The sequence below is a fragment of the Ovis canadensis genome, chromosome 4 (assembly GCF_042477335.2).
Source record: "Ovis canadensis isolate MfBH-ARS-UI-01 breed Bighorn chromosome 4, ARS-UI_OviCan_v2, whole genome shotgun sequence".
NCBI classification, from domain to species: domain Eukaryota; kingdom Metazoa; phylum Chordata; class Mammalia; order Artiodactyla; family Bovidae; genus Ovis; species Ovis canadensis.
The window spans coordinates 55,055,551-55,081,875 of record NC_091248.1 but is presented as its reverse complement, the minus strand read 5'-3'; the positions used below and the strand labels follow the sequence as shown (position 1 = coordinate 55,081,875).

At 37.7% G+C, this 26,325-nt stretch overlaps 1 protein-coding gene across 4 annotated transcripts in view; it reads left to right on the top strand.

Moving 5' to 3' along the window:
* The window catches only part of LOC138439239 (platelet glycoprotein 4-like), a 72,221-nt gene that overhangs the window by 8,164 nt on the left and 37,732 nt on the right, over window positions 1-26,325 (top strand). For all 4 annotated transcript variants that reach the window (XR_011256645.1, XM_069587778.1, XM_069587781.1 and 1 more), the window contains exon 2: window positions 5,624-5,831. Coding sequence is in view for 3 of the 4 variants with exons in the window: in XM_069587778.1 (XP_069443879.1) it covers window positions 5,712-5,831 (120 nt within the window). In the remaining variant the exon portion in view is untranslated. The remainder of the gene's footprint in view (window positions 1-5,623; window positions 5,832-26,325) is intronic.

Below are 26,325 nucleotides of genomic sequence, written 5' to 3'. Positions count from 1 at the left end.
AAACTAGTAAAAGAAACATTTGTTTTAAATACTCATCCATAAGTTAACCAACAAATACATTTTTAAAAATATTTTATGTAGAAATCCATTGGCACATGGGATAAATTATAAGATAAATTCATTATGGGACAAGCATGCACTCTTGCAATCTGAAACTGTTTTAAAGTTTCATAGCTCACATCCCAGGAAATTTTAACTCTGGGCAATGCCTTTTCTAGGTGGAGTCTCCCAGGGACTATAGCTCTATTCACACATGGGAATAATTACAGATTCTTTGGGAACTTTCTCTGATTTTCTGAACTACTTATTGGAGACACTTCATGTAGCTCAGCCTTAGTTCCTACCACCATGTTGCCAACATTGTGCAAAGGCATAGCGCTTATATGTTCATTTTAGAAACACTCTGTAGATATGATAGCGAAGAAGAAACAGAAAAATTATGTTCTTCTTTTTTTCAAAGAAAGCCCACATATAGATACATTTTTAATTCTACAAAAGGAATAGAATTTATGATCTATGAACTGACAGGACACAGCTGATCTCCCTATAGATTCAAGAGAAGTATGTGATTAGTGATATCTTAAAACACATTTTTTATTTTCTGTTCTTGATGTTAAGTCTCAATAATTAGTTTTCTTTCCTGCCCCTTTCTTTTCTAAACTTCAGTACTTTAAGCAATCAATAAATTACTACAGACATCGATGTTTTGTCTATTTCTTAAGATGAAAAAATAAAGAAAAAAGTTTAATCTAAAATTAGCAAATAAAACTTTAACATGTAAGAAGCTGCAATATTCTGTTATTAACACTCTTGATATGTTTGTATGTATAAATAATAATTTCTATCTTATGAACAAGATAAGAAAAAAAAATTTTGTTGTTGTTCCAGAACAGTTGTGTAATACACTGCAAACTATTATCCCTCTCAGGACCTCATTTTCCTATTTGCTTATCTCCAAAACATCTTCAAGTATCTATGTATTTATCTCTTCTTTTTCATTTTAATAATATGTAAAATAAAACCATAGGGCTTCCCTGGAAATTCAGACGGTAAAGAATCTGCCTGCAATTTGCGAGACCTGGGTTTGATCCCTGGGTTGGGAAGATTCTCTGGAGAAGAGAATGGCTACCCACTCCAGTAATTTTCCCTGGAGAATTCCATGGGCAGAAAAGCCTGGTGGGCTATAGTCCACAGGGTCACAAAGAGTTGGACAGGACTGAGCAACTAACACACAAAATAAAACATTAACAGAATAGAATATACATTTTGGCTCCTATGTTGAATATCATTCTATTTAGCAACTATTCTTTCTTCTTTTAATAAGCCATCTTCACAAAACACCAGATATTTTCATCTACTGTAACCTCATTACTGGTAACTATGTTGTAGATACTCTAAGACATGTCTCTATAAAATGATTATTAACTTTCCACAAAGGAATTATAGTAAAATTTGTATGTGAAATGATAAATATGGTTTCTAAAAAGAAACTGCATTATTAAGAAAATCAGGTAAGCAAGAAAAATTTTTTACCTGCTACAAATAGCTACATTTGAGAGAACAGTGGGAACAAACCACATTTTTTTGAAGATGAACATAAATGAAAGAGCTGTTTAATAGAATGTGCTGAGTAACCTGAACTTTTCTCTTATGTATCCAGTGCATGTCTGATATAATGCCTTGTTCCCGCACTGCTTAAATGAATAAAACTACAATTGACCTTTTGTGGGGGCGGGGGGGGGAGATTTAAACTTATGGTTCCAATTTTATGCAGATTTTTTTCAATAAAAGCTAAATTACTACCCAAACCACAATGGCTGATTGGTTGAATCCATGCATACAGGACCACAGATAAGAAGGACTGATTGTATAGTTATAACCTCGATTTTCTACTGTGCACAGGATCTGTGCCTGTAACCCCTCTGTGATATTCAAGGGTCAATCAATTCTATTTCAAATTTATAGTATGAACACAAGTTTAAAGTATGACAATGAGAGCAATATTTACTCATGGGGATAAGGCACTGAAGCATAATAAATGAACCCAAGTACAGTAATCCTTCCTTTACCCATGGGTGTGGGGGAAACATTCCATCACCTTCAGCTTGTGCACGAAACCACGGATGGCACCAAACCATAAGTGGTTCCCTATTATTCAAGATTTTGCTTTGCACAGTTTCAGTTACCCTCAGTTGACCTTATTTAAGTGTGAGTAGCTGAAACCACAGAAAGCAAAGCTGCCGATGTGATAAAGGAGAAATACACTCATGTGAAATACCCTGCGTATTCTTAGAAAAAAAAAATGGAAAACTTACATCAAGGTGACAAGAGTCAGGTAATTCAAAATATAAAAAAGTACATAAACTCAACTTCTTTCTGTCAAAAATACCAGTACATGTATTCAGGAATATTGGGCTTCCCTGGTAGCTCACACAGTAAAGAATCTGCCTGCAATGCAGGAGACCTGGGTTCAACTTCTGGGTCGGGAAGATCCCCTGGAGAAGGGAGTGGCAACCCACTCCAGCATTCTTGCCTGGAAAATCCCATGGACAGAGGAGCCTGGTGGACTACAGTCCACGGGGTCTCGAGTTGGACACGACTGAGTGACTAACACTATGCAGGAATATCAGAGTAACACTTAAATCTTGGCTTATATATCATCCAGACCGGTATTAGACTAGTAACTAACCATGCAATTCAAAAGAATAAATTATTGACACTTCTCTTTTCTGATGAACTTGACTGTATGGGCTATGTGCACTATCTCACTTCAATATTACGTTCAGAGCAGACAGAGTCTAGCCAGTACCCAGGTCTGCTCATGACTCGACATCTCTGGACTCAGGGTCCTTGGATATCCTAGTAATGAGTTTTTAGGTTTAGAGTGGGAGGCAATGCACAACATGTGCCCCCCGTGTCATCCAGCGGACTTTCTTGGGATGTTTTTTTCCCTTGAGACTCTTCCCTATAGTCCATGTGCTGCGTGAAGAAAGGAGAATGATTTTAGGAGAAATAGATTCTCAGCTAGGTAATGGCATAAAATCTGAAAAGGGACAAATATACACAAATATATCCATTTTTAGCATTGACATAATTAAAATTTTTAAATCACTTATATGCCATCTGTCAGACCTGCAAAGAACATGGAGGTTGTTTTGGGTTCCCACCACCACTGTAATCAAAGTCACTTTGCCTGGTCTTCCGTGTAAGAATTTGAATGAAGAACCAGTTCAGCTGCTTATATTAAAAACTGCAGATATTGTGTTAGCATCTTATGTTACACATAAGGAATTAAGAGTCATAGAGAGATTCAATGGTGGCAATTCAGGCTCTGGTTTCATTGTCAGACCACCAGTCTCAATCACACAAAATATAAAATCCTTGTATTTTGATGACTATTTTAGATATAACATGTATTTGAGAAACGGGGAATAGTCTATGAAATCGGTATTCAATAAAATATTATTTAATAACCCCCCCTGCCGAATATGATCCCACTTGTATCTGTACAGAATATCTGGATGACTTTCTCTACTTAGCAATGACAATGACTGTTTAAGAGATTATGTTCCATGAACATTTTAAGTGGCTCTAAAATTAGACTTCACAAAGGAGATTCTGCCTGAGAACATATAGTCATTATTATCAGGTTTACATAACTCGTTCCATTGCATTATGATAACCCTGGCCAAAGTCACAGGAAGCAGCATGTTGCTCTTCACCTTTCACCTTAAAGTTAGTAAAAAGCCCACCCTACTTGCTCAGTGACACATAATTTCCACAGGAAAAAATAAGTCACTTGTTTAGGCTTGTGTGTTTTTCATCTACACTTGAAAAAAAAAAATGCCACTAATGACCATTTAAGCTTCTTAGCCACCAGGACATCAGTGTGAATCAGTTTGTTCATCCTGATTTACAGTGGAAGTATCCTAAGACAAGAAGCACAAGCTGGAATCAAGATTGCCGGGAGAAATATCAATAACCTCAGATATGCAGATGATACCACCCTATGGCAGAAAGTGAAGAGGAACTAAAAAGCCTCTTGATGAAAGTGAAAGAGGAGAGTGAAAAAGTTGGCTTAAAGCTCAACATTCAGAAAACAAAGATCATGGCATCCAGTCCCATCACTTCTTGGCAGATAGATGGGGAAACAGTGGAAACAGTGTCAGACTTTATTTTGGGGGGCTCCAAAATCATTGCAGATGGCGATTGCAGCCATGAAGTTAAAAGACACTCCTTGGAAGGAAAGTTATGACCAACCTAGATAGCATATTGAAAAGCAGAGATATTACTTTGCCAACAAAGGTCCGTCTAGTCAAGGCTGTGGTTTTTCCAGTGGTCATGTATGAATGCAAGAGTTGGACTGTGAAGAAAGCTGAGCGCCGAAGAATTGATGCTTTTGAACTGTGGTGTTGGGGAAGACTCTTGAGAGTCTCTTGGACTGCAAAGAGATCCAACCAGTCCATTCTGAAGGAGGTCAGCCCTGGGATTTCTTTGGAGGGAATGATGCTGAAGCTGAAACTCCAGTCCTTTGGCCACCTCATGTGAAGAGTTGACTCACTGGAAAAGACCCTGATGCTGGGAGAGATGGGGGGCAGGAGGAGAAGGGGACGACAGAGGATGAAGATGGCTGGATGGCATCACTAACTTGATGGACATGAGTTTGAGTGAACTCCGGGAGTTGGTGATGGGCAGGGAGGCCTGGGTGCTGTGATTCATGGGGTAGCAAAGAGTAGGACACGACTGAGCGACTGAACTGAACTGATCCTAAGACAGGTAAAGGAAGATCTTAATAGATAAGAACAAAAAATTAACACATTTCCATGAAGATTTTTCTGACAGTTTTTCTGTCCACATATTGTGAAAAGTCTAATTTCCCTTATTTTCTTACCATTATTTTCTTAGCCACATATGTGGAAAAAATGAAGAAGTGAAGTCGCTCAGTCGTGTCCAACTCTTTGCGACCCCATGGACTGTAGCCAAAGGCTCCTCTGTCCATGGGATTTTCCAAGCAATAGTACTGGAATGGATTACCATTTCCTTCTCCAGGCGATCTTCCCAACCCAGGAATCAAACCCAGGTCTCCCACATTGTAGACGGACGCTTTACCGTCTAAGCCACCAGGGAAGTCCAGATACTGAAATACTGAAGAAGTGAAGTTGCTCAGTCGTGTCCAACTCTTCGTGACCCCATGGACGGCGGCCTACCAGGCTCCTCCAACCATGGGATTTTCCAGGCAAGAGTACTGGAGTGGGTTGCCATTGCCTTCTCCGGATAAAGGGTGAGGTTACCTCTAAGTGTCTCAGGCTGACAAAAGAAGGCAAAAGGTGAGAATACAGTAAACATGATTTCCTTAGGTAAGATTTCAGTATCTGAGTCATTTAAAAGAAGAAAATTTTAAAACGTAGAACTTTAAAGAAATGCTCTATGTGACAATATTTATTATTTCTATCACTGGTAGGTAGCTCAAATCAAGAAAAGAGTAAGACCTAGAAAGTTTTCTTTAAAAAAATTATTTATTTATAACTGGCAAAATGACCTGTTTCAGTTGTATGTTTCCCTTGTACTTTGATAATTGTACTGATATTTATGCTTCTGTTTTATGGTCTCCTTCCAATGATAGAACCGGACCACTTGGAAAACACCTGCATCAGACCCTAGAGTTTGAAAGAAACAGGTGCTGAATCTTAGCTTTTCCCCTAAAAAGAAGAATGGGCTGCAATCGAAACTGTGGGCTCATCACTGGTGCTGTCATTGGTGCAGTCCTGGCTGTGTTTGGTGGCATTCTAGTGCCAGTTGGAGACATGCTTATTGAGAAGACAGTTAAAAAGGTACAAGTGGCATCAAGAACATGTCATTCCTTTTAAGTATGTCCAAAGAATATATTACATGCTTTTTTTGTATACATATATACCATTTTTATTGAAAGATTCTTAAACTATATTGTTTTGAAATTTTCAAGTTTCACATACATGATTTCATATGATGTCATAATAACCATTTTCCCCCTATTTCTGTATTGTCCCTCTCCTTCCTTCTCCTCACTGGTAACCACTAGTTTGTTTTCTGTATCTGTGAGTCTTTTTTTTGTTTGTTTGTTCCCTGGCCCCCTCGTAGTTTGCTGTGTTTTTTCACACTTCACATAAAAGTGACATCATACAGTGTCTTTTTCTGTCTTATTTCACTTAGGTTAAGGCCCTCCAAGTCCATCTACATTGAAAATGGCTAAATTGCTCTTTTTATAATTGAGAACTATTCCTTTGTGCATACATACCATGTCTTCTTCATCCATTTATCTGTTGATGGACACCGAAGATGCTTCCATATCTTGGCAGCTGAAAATAATGCAATTATGAATATTAGGGTGCATGTACATTCTCAAATTAGTGGGGTTTTCATCTATGTATCCAGGAGTGTAATTTCTGAGTCATATGACAGTTCTATTCTCAGTTTTGTAAGACAACTCCACACTGTTTTTCTACAGTGGCTGAACCAATTTACATTATCAGCAATAATGAATTAGGGTTCCCTTTTCTCACCAACATTATGTTACTTGTGCTTTTTTGCTGATAGCCATTTTGCCAGGGGTAAGGTGATATATCATTGTGGTTTTGACTATATTTTCTTGATGATTAATAAGGTTGAGCATGTTATATGATGTTGACCATCTGTATTTCCTCTCCAAACAATAAATGCTGGAGAGAATGTGGAGAAAAGGGAACCCTCTAGCACTGTTGGTGAGAATGTAAATTGATTCAGCTTCTATGGCAAAGAGTATGGACATTTCTTTAAAAAACTAGGAATAAAACTACCACACGATCCAGCAATCCCACTACTGGGCATATGTCCTGAGAAAACCATAAATGAAATAGACACATGTACCCCCGTGTTCACTGAAGCACTATTTACAATAGCCAGGGCATGGAAACAACCTAGACGCTCACTGACAGATGAATAGATAAAGAAGTTGTGATACATATATACAATGAAATATTACTAAGCCATAAAAAGCAACAGATGTGAGTCAGCACTAGTGAGGTGGATGAATCTAGAGCCTGCTACATGGAGTGAAGTAAGTCAGAAAGAGAAAAACAAATATTGTATATTAACACATATATTTAGAATCTAGAAAAATGGTACTGATGAACCTATTTGCAGGGCAGGAACAGAAACTCAGACTTAGAGACCAGACTTATGATCACAGCGGTGGGAGGAGAATATGGGACAAACAGAGAAGAGCACTGAAATATATATATTACCATAAGCAAAACAGATAGTTAATGTGAAGTCAAGGTATAATGCAGGGAACTCCACCTGGTGCTCTGTGATAAATAGATGGGTAAAAGATGGGAGGGAGGTTGAAGAGGGAGGAAACATATGTATATCTGTAGCTGATTCATGTTGATATATGGCAGAAACCAACCCAACACTGTAAAGCAGTTATTCTCCAATTCAAAATAAATTTAAAAAAAAAAAGACACAAGTACACCAACGTTCAGTTCAGTCACTCAGTCGTGTCCGACTCTTTGCAACCCCATGAACCACAGCACGCCAGGCCTCACTATCCATCACCAACTCCCAGAGTTAACCCAAACTCATGTCCATTGAGTTGGTGAGGCCATCCAACCATCTCATCCTTTGTCATCCCCTTCTCCTCCTGCCCTCAATCTTTCCCAGCATCAGGCTCTTTTCAAATGAGTCAGCTCTTGGCATCAGGTGGCTAAAATATTGAAGCTTCAGCTTCAGTATCAGTCCTTCCAATGAATATTCAGGACTGATTTCCTTTAGCACTGACTGGTTGGATCTCCTTGCAGTCCAAGGGACTCTCAATAGTCTTCTCCAACACCACAGTTCAAAAGCGTCAATTCTTCGGCATTCAGCTTTCTCTACAGTCCAACTCTCATATCCAGAAATGACCACTGGAAAAACAATAGCCTTGACTAGACAGACCTTTGTTGGCAGAGTAACGTCTCTGCTTTTGAATATGCTGTTTACGTTGGTCATAACCTTCCTTTCAAGGAGTAAGCATCTTTTAATTTCACGGCTACAATCACCATCTGCAGTGATTTTGGAGCCCCAAAAAATAAAGTCAGCCACTGTTTCCCCATCTATTTCCCATGAAGTGATGGGACCGGATGCCATGATCTTCGTTTTCTGAATGTTGAGCTTTAAGCCAACTTTTTCACTCTCCTCTTTCACTGTCATCAAGAGGCTCTTTAGTTCTTCTTCACTTTCTGCCATAAGGATGATGTCATCTGCATATCTGAGGTTATTGATATTTCTCCTGGGAATCTTGATTCCAGCCTGTGCTTCTTCCAGCCCAGCGTTTCTCATGATGTACTCTGCACATAAGTTAAATAAGCAAGGTGACAATATACAACCTTGATATACTCCTTTTCCTATTTGGAACCAGTCTGTTGGTCCATGTCCAGTTCTAACTGTTGCTTCCCAACCTGCATACAGGTTTCTCAAGAGGCAGGTCAGGTGTTCTGGTATTCCCATCCCTTTCAGAATTTTCCACTGTTTATTGTGATCTATACAGTCAAAGGCTTTGGCATAGTCAATAAGGCAGAAATGGATGTTTTTCTGGAACTCTCTTGCTTTTTCCATGGTCAAGCAGATATTGGCAATTTGATCTCTGGTTCCTCTGCCTTTTCTAAAACCAGCTTGAACATCTGGGAGTTCACGGTTCACATATTGCTGAAGCCTGGCTTGAAGAATTTTGAGCATTACCTTGCTACCGTGTGAGATGAGTGCAATTGTGCGGTAGTTTGAGCATTCTTTGGCATTGCCTTTCTTTGGGATTGGAATGAAAACTGACCTTTTCCAGTCCTGCAGCCACTGCTGAGTTTTCCAAATTTGTTGGCATATTGAGTGCAGCACTTTCATGGCATCATCTTTCAGGATTTGAAATAGCTCAACTGGAATTCCAACACCTCCACTAGCTTTGTTCATAGTGGTGTTTCCTAAGGCCCACTTGACTTCACATTCCAGGATGTCTGGCACCAATGTTCACTGCAGCACTATTTACAATAGCCAGGACTTGGAAACAACCTAGATGTCCACTGAGAGATTAATGGATAAAGAAATTACAGTACACATATATCATAGAATATTACATAGCCATATAAAGAAGTGAAACTGGGTCATTTGCAGTAATGTGGATGAATCTAGAGTCTGTCATTCAGAGTGAAGTAAGTCAGAAAGAGAAAACAAATATGAACACACATACACATATATATATGGAATCTAGACAAATGGTACTGATGAATCTATTTGCAGGGCAGGAATAAAGATGCAGATGTAGAGGAGACTTGTGGATATGGTGGAGGAAGGAGAAGGCAGGACAAGTTGGGAGAGTAGCATTTATATATATATATGTGTGTGTGTATATATATATATATATATATATATAAAATCACATATAAAATAGATAGCTAGTGGGAAGCTGCTATGTAACACAGGGAACTCAGTATGGTGCTCAATGATAATCTAGAGGGGTGGGATGCAGAGGGCAGCAGGAGGGAGAGAACAGATGTATATATAGCTGATTAACACTGCACAGCAAAAACTAATACAACATTCTAAGACAAGTGTCCTCCAATTTTAAAAAACATCCCATGATAAATAATAATGGAAAAGACTATTTAAAAAGAATGTATATTTAGGTATAACTGAATCACTATGCTCTATATGGAGAAGGAAATGGCAACCCACTTCGAATTCTTGCCTGGAGAATCCCATGGACAGAGGAACCTGGCAGGCTGTAGGCCACGGGGTTGCGGAGAGTCAGACACGAATGAGTGACTCACACATACCTGCTCTATATAGGAATTAAGAACATTATAAATCAATTATACTTCAGTAAAAATTATAAATTTTTAAAAATATATTAAGTTCTTTTGCCTATTTTTAAAATGGATTGTTCTGGTTTTTTTTCTATGTTGAGTCGCATGAGATATCTATATGTTTTTGACATTAATCTCTTACCCATGGTCTTATCATTTTTAAACAGTTTCTCCCCTTCAGTAAGCTGTCTTCACTTCAACGATCTTTCCTTTGCTGTACCAAAGCTTTTACGAAAACTGGGTCTCATTTGTTTATCTTCATTTTTATTCCCTTTGCTTTTGGAGACAGAGCTAAAGGGATTTATGTCACGGAGTGTCCTATCTACCTTTCCTTCTAAAAGTTTCATGGGTATACAGCTTTAAGTTTAGGTCTTTAATCCATTTTGCGCTTATTTTTGTATATGGTATGAAGGAGTGTTCTAATTTCATTGATTTACAATGAGACTATTCAGCTTTCCCAGCACCACTTGGTGAAGAAACAGGCTTCTTTTCCTGGTGATCAGATGCTAAAGAAATTGCCTGCAAAACAGGCAACCCCGCATTGGTCCCTGGGTTAGGCAGATCCCCTGGAGAAAGGGATGGCTACCCACTCCAGTATTCGTGTCTGGGAAATCCCATGGACAGAGGCTCCTAGAGGATTACAGTCCATGGGGTCACAAAGAGTTGGACATGACTGAGTGACGAACACTTTCACTTTCATTGTAAGTTCTTGCCTCATGTGTTGAGGACTGGTTGATCACAGATGTGTGGATTTATTTCTGGGTTCTCTATTCTGCTCCTTTCATCTATATGTCTGTTTTGTGACAGTACAATACTATTTTCATTGTTGCAGCTTTGTATGATTCTCTGAACTCAGGAAGCTTGATAATTCCAGCTCCATTTTTTTTTTTCCTCAATACTGTTTTGGCTATTTGGGAACTTCTTGTTTCTCTACAGATTTTTAAATTATTTGTTGTACTACTCTGAAAAATGCCATTGCTACTTATTAGGGATTACACTGAATCTTTAGTCTGCCTTGGGTAGTATGGTCATTTTAATAATGTTATTTCATCCAATCCAAGAATACAGTATCCTTGTATCTGCTTGTGTGTTCTTTATCTGTCTCACAGTTTTCCAAGTACAGGTCTGTTATCTCCTGAGGTAGATTTATTTCTAGGAATTATATCTTTTTTGATGCAATGGTAAATAGGACTATTTCCTTAATTTCCCTTTCTGATAGTTCACTGTTAAGTGTATAGAAATGCAACAGATTTCTGTATATTAATTTTCTTTTCTTTTTTTTTGATTTTTTAAAATTTTTACTTTATTTTACTTTACAATCCTGTATTGGTTTTGCCATACATTGACATGAATCCACCACAGGTGTATACAAGCTCCCAATCCTGAATCCCCCTCCCACCTCCCACCCCATATCATCTCTCTGGATCATCCCCATGCACCAGCCCCAAGCATCCTGTATCCTGTATCGAACATAGACTGGCACTTCATTTCTTACATGATAGTATACATGTTTCAATGCCATTCTCCCAAATCATCCCACCCTCTCCATCTCCCTCAGAGTCCAAAAGTCCGTTCTATACATCTGTGTCTCTTTTGCTGTCTCGCATACAGGGTCATCTTTACCATCTTTCTAAATTCCGTATATATGTGTCAGTATACTGTATTGGTGTTTTTCTTTCTGGCTTACTTCACTCTGTATAATTGGCTCCAGTTACATCCATCTCATTAGAACTGATTCAAATGTATTCTTTTTAATGTATATTAATTTTCTATCCTGAATGTTTACGGAATTCATTGATGAACTCTAGTAGTTTTCTAGACGGCATTTTTAAGATTGTCTATGCATAATACATGTCATCTGTAAAAGTAACAGTTTTACTTCTTCCTTTCCAATTTCCTTTTCTTTCCTTTTCTTCTGATGGGTGCAGTTAGGACTTCCAAAACTACATTGAACAGAAGTGGAAATAGTGTGCATCTTTGTCTTGTTCCTTATCTTAAAGGGAATACTGTCAGCTTCTCTTCATTGAGTATGATGTTAGCTATGATGGATCATGCCTTTATTATGTTGAGGAGGTTACCTCTATGCCTACCTCCTGGAGAATTTTTATCATAAATGGATGTCAAATTTTATCTAAAAAGTTTCCTGCAACTATTGAGATCATACAGTTTTTATTCTTCATTAGTTAATATGGTATATCACATTGGTTGATTTGAAGATAGTGAAAAATCCTTCCATCACCAGAATAAATGCCACTTGATCATACGGATGATCCTTTTAATGTATTGTTGCATTCTGTTACCACACTGTTAAGGGTGTTTACATTTATGTTCATCAGGGATATTGACTTGTGGTTCCCTTTTTTTTCTTTTACTTGGTTTCTCTGGTTTTGGTATCAGGCTGATGCTGGACTCATAGAATGCGTTCAGAAATATTCCTTCCTCTGAAATTTTTGGGACTAGTCTCAGAAGGAGAGGTAGTTACCATGGCTCTAAGTGTTTAGCAGAGTTCAACTGCAAGGCCATCTGATCCTACACTTTTATTTGTTGGGAGTCTTTAATTTGCTGATTCAATTCATTACTGGTAACTGGTCTTTTCATATTTTTTATTTCTTCTTGGTTTAGTCTTGAGATACTGTATCTTAGAATTTGTCTATTTCTTAGATTAGGCTGTCCATTTTATTGGCACACAGTTGTTCACAGTAGCCTCAATATCTTTTGTACTTCTATGGTGTCAGTGATAACTTCCACGTTTACATTTCTAATTTTACTCATTTAGATCACTTCTTTTTCTTGATGAGCCTGGCTAAAGGATTATCAACTATCTTTTCAAAGAATCAGCTTTTAGTTCCATTGATCTCTATTTTTTAAGTTTCTGTTTCTGATGTTTATGATTCCTTCCCTTCTACTTTTTGTTCTTCTTTCTTTAGTTTCCTTAGGTGTAATTTTAGGTTGAGATTTTTTTCTTGTTTCCTGAGGTAAACTTGTAAACTTTCCTCTTAAAATTGCCTTTGCTGCAAACCACTGGTTTTGGATGTTTGGTTTTTTTTTTTTTCTTTCAGTTTATTTCAAGTCTCATCACATTGTTGGGAAAGGTGCTTAAAAGTATTTAACTCTTCTTACATTTATCAAGGTTTCTTTTATAACCTAGTATGGAATTTCTCCTGGACAGTGTTCCAGATGCAACTGAAATGAAAGTATATTGTTTGAGTGGAATGTTCATATATATATACACATATATGTACACACACATATCAAGTAAGCCCATTTGTTCTAATGTATCATTTAAGACCAATGTTTCCGGATTGATTTTCTATATGGATGATCTATATGATGTAAGAGGGTTGTTAAAGTTCTCTATTATTATTGTGTTATTGTTGATTTCTCCTTTTATGTCCATTCATATGTGTCTTATATGTTTGTGTGCTCCTATGTTGGGCAAATATATATTTACAAATATTATATCTTCTTGGCTTGATCCCTTGATCATTCCGGAGTATCTTTCTCTGTCTGTTATAACAGTCTATATTTTTAAACCCATTTTGTCTGATGTAAGTATTGCTATTCTGGCTTTCTTTTGCATTTCATTTGCATGGAATACCCTTTTCCATCCCTTGTTGTAGTCTGTGTATCTTTAGATCTGAAGTGAATCTCATATCACAACATGTATATGGGTCTGTTTTTGTATCCATTCAGACATTCAATTTTTTGGTTGAAACATTAAGTCCATATATATTTAATGTAATTATTGATATCTAAGTTCTTGTTGCCATTTGTTAATATTATGGATATGTTTTGGTAGGACTCTATTTTCCTCTTTCTTCTTTTGCTCTCTTCTCTTATGATTTGATGCCTATCTTTACTGTTATGGGACTTCCCTGGTGGCTCAGATGGTAAAGCGTCTGCCTACAGTGCAGGAGAACTGGGTTCGTTCCCTGGGTTGGGAAGATCCCCTGGAGAAGGGCATGGCAACCCACTCCAGTATTCTTCCTGGAAAATCCCACAGACGGAGGAGCCTGGTGGGCTACAGTCCATGGGGTCACAAGGAGTCGGACACGACTGAGTGACTTCACTTTCTGACTTTCTGACTTTTTATTGTTATGATTTCTTCCTTTTTCTTTTTTATCTGTATATATGTTTTAGATCTTTGGTTTGTGATTCAGTTCAGTTCGCTCAGTCATGTCGGACTCTTTGCGACTCCATGAATTGCAGCACGCCAGGCCTCCCTGTCCATCACCAACTCCCGGAGTTCACTCAGATTCATGTCCATCGAGTCAGTGATGCCATCCAGCCATCTCATCCTCTGTCGTCCCCTTCTCCTCCTGCCCCCAACCCCTCCCAGCATCAAAGTCTTTTCCAATGAGTCAACTCTTTGCATGGGGTGGCCAAAGTACTGGAGTTTCAGCTTTAGCATCATTCCTTCCAAAGAAATCCCAGGGTTGATCTCCTTCAGAATGGATTGGTTGGATCTCCTTGCAATCCAAGGGACTCTCAAGAGTTTTCTCCAACACCACAGTTCAAAAGCATCAATTCTTCAGTGCTCAGCCTTCTTCACAAACTCTCACATCCATACGTGACCACAGGAAAAACCATAGCCTTGTGGTTATTGTATAGTAATCTATTTACATATGCATTACTGTCTTAGGTTGTTGATATCATTTTCAAATGCATTTTCAAAATCCTGCATTTGTATTCTCCCCCTCTCACAATGACTTTTTGATATAGTTTACATCTACTTATTTTCTGTATCTCTTAACTGATTATTAGTAAAGTGAAGTGAAGTTGCTCAGTTGTGTCCAACTCTCTGTGACCCCATGGACTGCAGCCTACCAGTCTCCTCCGTCCATGGGATTCTCCAGGCAAGAATACTGGAGAGGGTTGCAATTTCCTTCTCTAGTGGATCTTCCTGACCCAGGGATCAAACCTAGGTCTCCCACACTGCAGGCAGATGCTTTAACCTCTGAGTAATTGCTTTTAATTATGTCCAAAGAATATACTGATATGTTTTTGAATAAGAAACAAGTAACTGTATTTTGTGACAGTACATTTATAAAAGTAGCTGTACTCTGGCTAATACTGAAAAAAATAAAATCACATTTCTTATATAACTTAAGCATAATTGTAGTTAATATTAACACATGAATATCTGGAAAACCTGATAAAAATCTTATACTTGCCATACTGCTTTTTAAAATTCGTGTAATATATGACTGTCTTATTTCCTTTTGATTAAGCTTTAAACTTGACTTCCAGAAAATACTTTCAGAAATGAAATGTAGGACATATACCATTATATACTTAACAAAATGGCTATAGTTTTAACTAAAAATACAGTGACTTGATGTACAGACTTTGTACAACAACATTTTATTTAGAGAAAACAGAGTCAGTTCTTTTTATTTATTTATTTTTAAATTTAAATGTATTTTAATTGGAGGCTGATTACTTTACAATATTATATTGGTTCTAACACAGAGACTATAACTTATATTATGGAAAAGTTTTCAGAGTAGAAAAGTCACAATAATCCTCCAGTGCATCATATTTTATATTAAGATTATTTTTCCAATATATAATTGATGATCAAATATTTCAATAGTGGTAATCTATTCTTTTATTATTCAAGATAGTATAGACATAGACTCTCATTAGATGACAAGAAAGGTGTACCTTTAATTTTCTAGCTCTACGTTAGCCACTCAGTCATGTCTGACTCTTTACAACACCATGGACTATAAAGTCCATGGAATTTTCCAGGCCAGAATACTACAGTGGGTTGCCTTTCCCTACTTCAGGGGATCTTCTCAACCCAGGGATCAAACCCAAGTCCTCCGCACTGCAGGCAGATTCTTTACCTGCTGAGTCACCAGGGAAGCCCTCTGATTTCCTTACTGTTTATTTAATATTTTCCCTCTAAATTCACAATGCTAATCCTGAGGAAATAGGAGTTTTGAGACATCAGAAATTTGCTTTTGCAAAGAGACTAAGACAGAATAAAATAAATATTTACTTCAAGAAATATCTTTCAATTGGGGGAAAAGCATATTAGTTTTTTTTAAAAAAAGGAGACCTGTGAAATTCTATCATTGAATTCTAAAATATATAATATGGAAACATAAATGTAATTTATTTTTTAATATAAATTTATTTATTTTAATTGGAGGCTATATAAATGTGATTTAGAAAGAGAACTTTCTAAGAGTGATAAATAACTTCAGAAAAAAGGTGAGACGAGTTTAATTTTGAAGTATAAAACTTTGAACATCCAAAGAGGGCTGCAAATAAAGGGGTCAAAGAACAGGCTAACAATGGATAAAGTAGTGGAACTGTAACTAAATGTTGTGACAAGGGAAGGGCAAATGTAGAAAATGTGCCAAAAATACAGGTTTAAGCAGAGAGATGATTAAAAAGAGAACAATGTGGGTAAGATTTAGGATGCTTTGAATATCAGAATAGGTGAAACTGAAACCTCAATATTTTGGCAACCTGATGCAAAGAATCGACTCACTGGAAAACACCCTGATGCTGAGAAAGATTGAAGGCAGGAGGAGAAGGGGACGACAGAGGATGAGATGATTGGAAGGCATCACTGACATGATGGACATAAGTATAGGTAGGCTCCGGGAGTTGGTGATAGACAGGGAAGCCTGGCGTGCTGCAGTCCATGGGTTTGCAAGAAGTTGGACATGACTGAGTGACTGAACTGAACTGAATATCAGGATATTTAATTAACGATGGGACAGACAACAGTAGTTGGTGTTTATTTTCCATTAGATATTGGATATAAAAAATCTGCATTTAGAGATTGATATCAAATATACTATATTATATACTAGGTATAGTTGCCTTGAGAGAACACACTGGTCATAGCAAACACCCTTTACCAACAATACAAGAGATGACACTACACATGGACATCTCAAAATGGTCAATACCAAAATTAGAACGATTATATTCTTTGCAGCCAAAAAGAGAGAAGCTCTATGTAGTCAGCCAAAACAAGACCTGGATCTGACTATGGCTCAGATAATTAGCTCCTTATTGCAAAATTCAGGCTTAAATGGGAGAAAGTAGGGAAAACCACTAGGCCATTCATGTACGACCTAAATCACATGCCTTATGATTACACAGTGGAGTGTGACAAACAGATTCAAGGGATTAGATTTGGTAGACAAGAGTGTCTGAGGAACTACGGATGGAGGCTCACAACATTGTACTGAAGGTGATTACCAAAACCATCCCCAAGAAAAAGAAATGTAACAAGGCAAATGATTGCAAGAGGAAGCCTTAAAATAGCTGAGAAAAGAAGAGAAGTGAAAGGCAAAGGGGAAAGAGAAAGATATACCCATCTGAATGCAGAGCTCCAGAGAACAGAAAGGAGAATAGGAAAGCCATCCTAAAGTGAACAATGCAAAGAAATAGAGGAAAACAATAGAACTGGAAAGACTAGAGATTTCTTCAACAAAAACAGAGATACCAAGGGAACATTTCATGCAAAGATGGGTACAATAAAGGACAGAAATGGCTAGGACTCAACAGAAGTAGAAGAGATTAAGAACAGGTGGCAAGAATACACAGAACTATACAAAAAATACCTTAATGACCCAGATAACCACAGAAGTGTGATCACTCATCTAAAACCAGACATCTTAGAGTATGAAGTCAAGTGGACCTTAGGAACTATTACTACAAACAAAACTAATGGAGGTGATAGAATTCTAGCTAAGCTATTTCAAATCCTAAAAGATGATGCTGTTAATGTGCTGCACTTAATATGCCAGCAAATTTGGAAAACTCAATAGTGGCCACAGGATTGGGAAAGGTCAGTTTTCATTCTAATCCCAAAGAAGGGCAATGCCAAAAAAATCTTCAAACTACCATACAATTGTGCTCATTTCACATGCTAGCAAGATAGAACCAAGAACTTCCTAATGTACAAAAGGCAGAAGAACCAGAGATCAAATTGCCAGCATCCATTGAATCACAGAAAAAGCGAGAGAATTCCAAAAAAAAAAAACAAACCTTCTACCTCTGCCTTCTCTGACTACGTTAAACCTTTGGACTGTGGTTCACAACAAACTGGAAAATTTTTCAAGAGATGGAAATACCAGACCACCTTACCTTCCTCCTGAGAAACTCATACACAGGACAAAAAGCAATAGTTAGAACAGGACATGAAACAATTGACTGGTTCAAAATTGGGAAAGGAGTACGACAAGGCTGTATATCATCACCCTGCTTATTTAACTTCTATGCAGTGTACGTCATGCAAAATGCTAGGCTGGATGAATCACAAGCTGGAATCAAGATTGCCGGGAGAAATAACAACCTGAGACAAGCAGATGATACCACTCTAACGGCAGAAAGCAAAGAGAAACTAATGGCAGAAAGGCAGAAGGAGAAGGGAATGACACAGGATGAGATGGTTTGATAACATTAACAAACTCAATGGACATGAGTTTAAGAAAACTCTGGGAGACCTTGAAGGATAGGGAAGCCTGGCATGCTGCAGTTCATGGGGTAGCAAAGAGTTGAACAACAACAAAAGAGCTTCATTAAATAACACTAAGTTAATTTGCATTTAGTATATTTTGTTTTTCAGTTGCTAAGTCATGTCCAACTCTTTGTGACTTCATGGACTGCAGCATGCCACGGCCCTCACAGACACGGTATTTCTACTACTAACAGCTTCATCCAGAGAACAGAATGGTTACTCACTCCAGTATTCTTGCCTGGAGAATTCCATTGACAGCAGAGACTGGTGGGCTACTGGCCATGGGGTCACAAAGAGTCAGACATGACTGAAGCGATTTAGCAAGCAAGCAATATATATAAATATTCATCTAGTCTTCACAAATACCTATCAGAACATATTATTTTTCCCACTTTACAGTCACAAGCGCTTAAACTGACTTGCACTCTCACCTAGCCAGAAAGAGGATGAGCCAATTTCCAAACATAGGCAATCTGGAAAAGACTAGATACTTTACATAGTCTTGAACAGTATAATTCTGAAATACAAAGTGTTGGAAATTGAGGAGACTAAAAACAAGAAAACCAACAAAAGTTAGCCAGGACATGACCACGTTCAAGGAGAATTTAAGATTCCCTTTTAGAAAGATCTTTGCACAGTATGCACATAACAATGCACTCTATCTAGAGTGGTGGATATTTTAGAACTAATGGGTGATGAGATGCAATAGGATAAAGGGGCTAAAAGGGGAGAGAGAAGAGTAAAAATAGCAGACTGCAAGATGGCCAATGGTGTTACTGATAGAAATGTATACCTTAGGAGAAAAAAGTTCCAAGGTTTTATAAGCGATCTGAATTAGGCACTCCAGTATTCTTGCCTGGAGAATCCATCCCATGGACAAAGGAGTCTGGCGGACTACAGTCCATGGGGTCGCAAAGAGTCAGATACAACTGAGTGACAAGCACAGGACAAATACTTCCAAAGGTCAGAGCTCAGAGAGATTTAATCTTTACAATAGAGATTACAGATAAAACTAAACAGTAATTTGCTTTATAGGGAATCTGAATGCAGAGACAAAAGAACAGGCAAATTGGTCAACAGTAGGTGTTACACCTGTGAATTCTGTATAATCCCAGAGCACAAAGTGTCTTACCTCTGCCTTAGGAGCAGTTAGATTAATTCCGTTATTTTAAAAATACATACAGTTTAGAACTTGTCAACTTTTATTTACTATTGAAGCCACTGCAGATTACTTGCTTCACTTAATAAATACCAAATTGAAAAGTTATTACCTATATACAACAGCCATTTTGAAAAAATAATTAAAGTGCTTAATTATAAAAGATCAGAAAATAATCTCATGTTGTTATCTAATTTTTAAAGTACAGAGTTGAAACTATATGTTATCTTCTGATTCTAAAGGATGGTACCCTTGAGGAGTTAATTCTTACATAGGTGGATAATGAGTCTGGGGCCCTCAAGGAGGAGAAAGGGATCCAGGGCTCTCAAGGAGGAGAAAAAGACCGACTTTTTTCTATATTTCTTTGTCTTAGTCACATGAAACTTTTCTTTAAGCCCAGAGCTAATGATTATATAACAAAAAACTCATCTTGCTCAGGGTATATTTTTCCTTAAGCTCTGTACAAATGATTACATAACAACAATGTATGTTGCTCAAGGATGTGTTTCTCCTTCTTAACAAGAACCTTCTGACTAATCCTGTTATGTAGGAATGGGTCTGGTTCACTTCAGTTCAGGAGCTCAGTCCTGTTGACTCTTTGCAACTTATGGACTGCAGCAAGCCAGGCTTCCCTGTACCTTCCCTGTCCACTCTTGGAGCTTGCTCAAGCTCATGTCCATCAAGTTGATGATGCCATCCAACCATCTCATCCTGTGTCTTCCCCTTCTCCTCCTGCCTTTAATCTTTCCCATTAGGATCTTTTCCAATGAGTCAGTTCTTTGCATCAGGTGGCCAAAGTACTGGAGCTTCACCTTCAGCATTAGTACTTCCAATGAATATACAGGACAGATTTCCTTCAGGACTGACTGCTTTGATCTTGCTCTCCAAGGGACTCTCAACAGTCTTCTCCAACACCACAGTTCAAAAGCATCAATTCTTTTGTGCTCAGCTTTCTTTACAGTCCAACTCTCACATCCATATTGATTACTGGAAAAATCATAGCTTTGATTATATGGACTTTTCTCAACAAAGTAATGTCTCTGCTTTTTAATATGCTATCTAGGTTGATCATGCTTTTCTTCCAAGGAACAAGCATCTTTTAATTTCATGGCTGCAGTCACCATCTGCAGTGATTTTGGAGTCCAAATAAATAAAGTCTGTCACTGTTTCCATTATTTCCCCATCTATTTACCATAAAGTGATGGGACCAGATGCCATGATCGTTGTTTTTTGGGTGTTGAGGTTTTTTTTTTTTTTAAAGTTCAAAGTCTTTTTTTTTTTTTTTAACTTTACAATATTGTATTGGTTTTAGTTTTAAGCCAGCATTTTTTCTCTCCTCTTTCACTTTAATCAAGAGGCTCTTTAGTTCCTCCTCACTTTCTGCCATAAAGGTGGTATCATCTGCATATCTGAGATTATTGATATTTCTCTTGGCAATCTTGATTCTAGCTTGTGCTTCATCCAGCTCAGCATTTCTCATAATGTACTCTGTATACAAGTTAAACAAGCACGGTGTCAATATACAGCCTTGACATACTCCTTTCTTAATTTGTAACCAGTCTGTTGTTCCATGACCAGTTCTGTTGCTTCTTGACCTGCATACAGATTTCTCAGGAGGCAGGTAAGGTGGTCTGGTATTCTGATCCCTTGAAGAATTTTCCACATTGATGTGATCCACACAGTCAAAGGCTTTGGTGTAGTCAATAAAGCAGAAGTTTTTCTGGAACCCTTGCTTTTTCAATGATCCAGCGGATGTTGGCAATTTGATCTCTGGTTCCTCTGCCTTTTCTAAATCCAGCTTGAACATCTGGAAACTCACAGTTCACCTACTGTTGAAGCCTGGCTTGGAGAATTTTGAGCATTACTTTGCTACCATGTGACATGACTGCAATTATGTGATAGTTTGAACATTCTTTGGTATTAATCTTTCTTTGGGACTGGAAAGAAAACTGATCTTGTCCAGTGCTATGGCCACTGTTGAGTTTTTCAAATTTGCTGGCATACTGAATGCAGTACTTTAACAGCATCATCTTTTATGCTTTGAAGCAGTTCAACTGAATTCCATCACCTCCACTACCTTTGTTCATAGTAATGCTTCCTAAGGCCCACTTGACTTTGCATTCCAGGATGTCTGGCTATAGGTGAATGATCACACCATCATGGTTATCTGGGTCATGAAAATATTTTTTGTATAGTTCGTCTACATACCCTTGCCACCTCTTCTGAATATCTTCTGCTTCTGTTAGGTTCGTACTTTTCTGTCCTTTATTATGCCCATCTTTGCATGAAATGTTCCCTTGGTATCTCTAATTTTCTTGAAGAGATCTCTAGTCTTTCCCATTCTATTGTTTTCCTCTATTTCTTTGCATTGATCAATGAGGAAAAGTTTCTTATCTCTCCTTGCTATTATTTGGAACTCTGCATTTAAATGGGTATGTCTTTTCACCTTTGCCTTTAGCTTCTCTTTTCTCAGCTATCTGTAAGGCCTTCTCTGACAACCATTTTGCTTTTTTTGCATTTCTTTTTCTTGGAGATGGTCTTGATCACTGCCTCCTGTACAATGTAGTGAACCTCTGTCCACAGTTCTTCAGGTACTCTATTAGATCTTATCCCTTGAATCTATTTGTTGCTTCCACTGTATAATCGTAATGGATTTGATTTGGGTCATTCGTGAATGGTCTAGTGGTTTCGCTACTTTCTTCAATTTAAGTCTGAATTTGGCAATAAGGAGTTCATGATCTGAGCCACAGTCAGCTCCCAGTCTTGTTTCTGCTGATTGTATAGAGCTTCTCCATCTCCAGTTGCAAAGAATATAATCAATCTGATTTTGGTTTTGGCCATCTGGTGATGTCCATGTGTAGTCTTCTCTTGTGTTGTTGCAAGAGGGTGTTTGCAATGACCAGTGAGTTCTTTTGGGAAAACACTATTAGCCTTTGCCCTGCTTCGTTTTGCATCCCAAGGCCAAACTTGCCTGTTAGTCCAGTTATCTCTTGACTTCCTACTTTTGCATTCCAGTCCGTTACGATGAAAAGGACATCTTCTTTGGGGTCTGGTAAGACCTTTCTCGGAGAAGGCAATGGCACCCCACTCCAGTACTACTGTTAATCCTATTATCTTAAGATGGATATGGTGGCAGTGGGTCTGGTAAGATCATTCTATTGTTAGTAACCAACTGAAAAAGTATATAAGGCCTTGACAAGACTAGCAAGGGGGTCAGTCTCTGGCCTTCTTCTGATGTCTATGTCAGAAGCTTCCTCTGTCCTTTTTCATTGTAATAAACTTCTGCCACACAAAATTCTGAGTGCCTGAAGCCTGGTCCCTGGTTCCTAAGCTAAATCTTCTTCAGAAATCACAAATCCAACATTATTCACCATAAAGCTATCACCCTGACATGAGCATTTGAAATAGCCTAGAATAATCAATACATTTTATTTCATATATATGTATTTATTTACTCTTTATTTCCAATGTAAATTTTTAGGGACTTCATGTTTTTTATCCATTGTATCTGAAAATTTATTTACCAGTATTTTAGACTATGTTTCCTATTATGTTTCCTATTGTGTAGGTCTAGCAGGTTTATGCAATTTTGCTAGATGAAGTCAAGGATATGAGCTGCCATGACTGTGGAAAGTATAAACCACCTAAAGACCAGAAGAGGAAAAAGTTTTACCAATATTTTCAAACAATAATTCATCACCTTGATGTTGTTAATACCACTTGATTAATATTTAATGAATACTGTATAAAATAGGCAATTTAAAATAAATTTGATACTGTTGAACACCAAGAAGGGAATTAAATACTTCTCTCTTTCAGCATGCACAGTCACACATGTACATAATGCCCACACATATGAAAACATTTTTGAACATGTAAAAACTGCTTGTAACTGGTCCTAACAAAACAAATTTTAGTCGTGAGCAGAGATAATGAAAATCGTTTTCTGTGTGATTCTACTTTTCAAGGAAGTTTTGATTTCACTGGATGGCAAGTCAATATTAAAATGATAGCAGAAAAAAGAAGCAGATTAAATAGCAGAAAAAGAAGTTTCACAGGGGCTTTCCTGATGGCCCAGGAGTTAAGAATCTGCCTGCCAATGCAGAGGACAGGGGTTTCAGTGCCTTGTCTGGAAAGACCTACATGCCCTGGGGCAACTTAATCCATGAGCCAAGACTAAGCCTGAGAGCCCTTGAGCCCTCTGCAACAAGAAAAGCCACCACAATGAGTAGCCCATACACTGCAACTAGAGAAAGCCCACAGGCAGCAACAGACTCAGTGCAGCCAACTGCCAGGGGCAGACATATTTCAGGACACAAAGTTGGTGAAGTTGTAGTGGTTATACCTTCATTTACTGTTACTCAGTTGGTACAGTGTGAAATGCCACATGCTTGTAAGTTCTGAGATTTTTTTTTCTGAAAAGGATACCAAATTGCTATGATTTATTCAGTAATCCTGGATAAATACTTTGGTATTATGTAGGAACTTGATGATCCTTTCAGTTTTATTCAGTACTGTTATTTTTTAGAGGTCATGTACATTTCAGATCATCAGCAGTAATGTAGCAGATAGGTGAATTTCTGTTTTAGAGAGGATTGCCAGGTATTATACTCTCACAGGTTCTTAGGAAATGTTGTGGAATGTTTAAGAGTTACTGAAATTCATTTATGGAATATTTTCATGGAGAAGGAAATGGCAACCCACTCCAGTGTTCTTGCCTGGAGAATCCCAGGGACGGGGGAGCCTGGTGGGCTGCTGTCTATGGGGTCGCACAGGGTCGGACACGACTGAAGTGACTTAGCTTAGCTTAGCTTAGAAAAGAAAGAAATGTCATAGGATTTTATATGAGTTATTGCCACATGAGTGGTTTATACAGTAATGCTAAGAACAAAGTAGTTAGAGCAATCTGGGAAGTAAATGAGATGAGACTGCTCCCTCTAAAGGGTGGATAGGATTTCTATAATAATAGCAGCCAATGTTTATTGAATGCTTGCTATATGCTAAGACTATACGAAGTGCTAACATTTATTAATTCTTATAACAACATATGAGGATAAACATTTAATTTCACCATATTCACTGATTTTGACTTTCAAAAATGCTAGTTGTATTAGTTCAACCTAATATTAATATTATTACAGCCATTTTACAGATAAGGAAACTGAGGTACAAATAACTTAAGTAACCTGCCTAAGTTAAATGCTTAGAATGTGACCAAATCAGGGATCAAACTCATAGCATCTATTTCTTTATTAACCACTTTAATCAAGGCTTTGAGTAATAAAGTCAATGTAATTGGTCAGGCTGGGAGTAGGCTAAGGATATCTACTCATGGATTAAAATCTGCTATATATGATTCTATCCCTCATTACTGTGTAATATCTTTGAAAAATGGGACTATACATATTTTACATAAGTATTCTGAATACTTCACGCATAGGAGGATATCAAAGATATTTTAACAGTTACACTAAAGTTGCCTATCATGTCGATGAGTACCATTTTCCCATAAAAGCAATAATCAAGGGACCATGTGACTAGATAGAAGATACTATTCTCTCAAAAATCAGCTTTCAATATAATGGAGCAAAAAGAAGTTTCAAGGTAAATGGCTTTCAGCTCAGCTGGAGACCATGCCATGTAAGAGCCTTCTGGTTGGAATCTATTCATTACTAGGGTCTTGCTGGTGTTGTTCAGTGGCTCAGTCATGTCTGACTCTTTGAAACACCATGGACTGCAGCACACCAGGCTTCCTTGTCCTTCACTAGCTCCTGGAGTTTGATCAAACGCATGTCTATTGAGTCGGTGATACCACCCATTTTATCCTCTGTTGTCCCGTTCTCCTTCTGTGTTCAATCTTCCAGTATCAGGGTCTTTGCCAATGAGTCGGCTCTTCAAGTCAAGTTGGCCAAAGTACTGGAGCTTCAGCTTCAGCATCAGTCCTTCCAGTGAATATTCAGGATTGATTTTCTTAAGGACTGACAGGTTTGATCTCCTTACTAGGCTGGGATAGTCTCAATACTTAAAGGGAAAGATACTGATGTACGTATTGGGCAAGGGAGAGGATCTTATATTACTTTTGCTGTTCACATAATTACCACCTTTGTACTTTAAAGTTAATGAAACATTCACAAAATAGACCAGATAATCCAGGTCTAGCAATTACTCTCCAATTAACAATTTTAAAAATAAAATAAAAACACAACCTCTTAAATTCACAAAGGATGTACAAACTTTTGCTACTTTAAAATTAAAGGAACTGATGATGAAATAAGTCTTAGTATTCAAGTAAGCCAATACAATTTTCTAGTACATACGGTAGTGTTAGGATCAGAAGGCATTCCTATTCTGACTGCTTCAAAATTTTTTCTCTTGCTCTCTGAACAGACTGTGGTGGTTTAGAAATTACTTAAGACTGGACTAAAATACCTGATTCCATTATCCACCACTAAATTGTCATACAATATTGAAGAAGACATCTGTTTCTCTAGGACTCACTTCTGCGATTCATGGGGTCGCAAAGAGTCAGACACGACTGAGTGACTGAACTGAAATGTAACGAATTAGACTGTTGAAATTTCTGGAAATATGTACTAACATATTGCTATAAACATACTGAGAATTAGGGAAGCCACACTGAGCAGGATTTTGAAGGGAGAAGTCAGATTTGTGTTTTACTTAATTTAACAAATGTTAATGATTTCCTTCTCAAGTATCCAGCTTCTGAAGAAAAGTGAAAAAGCTTCAATACCATTAGATTTTTATCCTTTCCTTCCTCAGTGCAACTCAGAGGGCAAAAGAGAAGTTAATGTTTGAGCTGCTAAGAA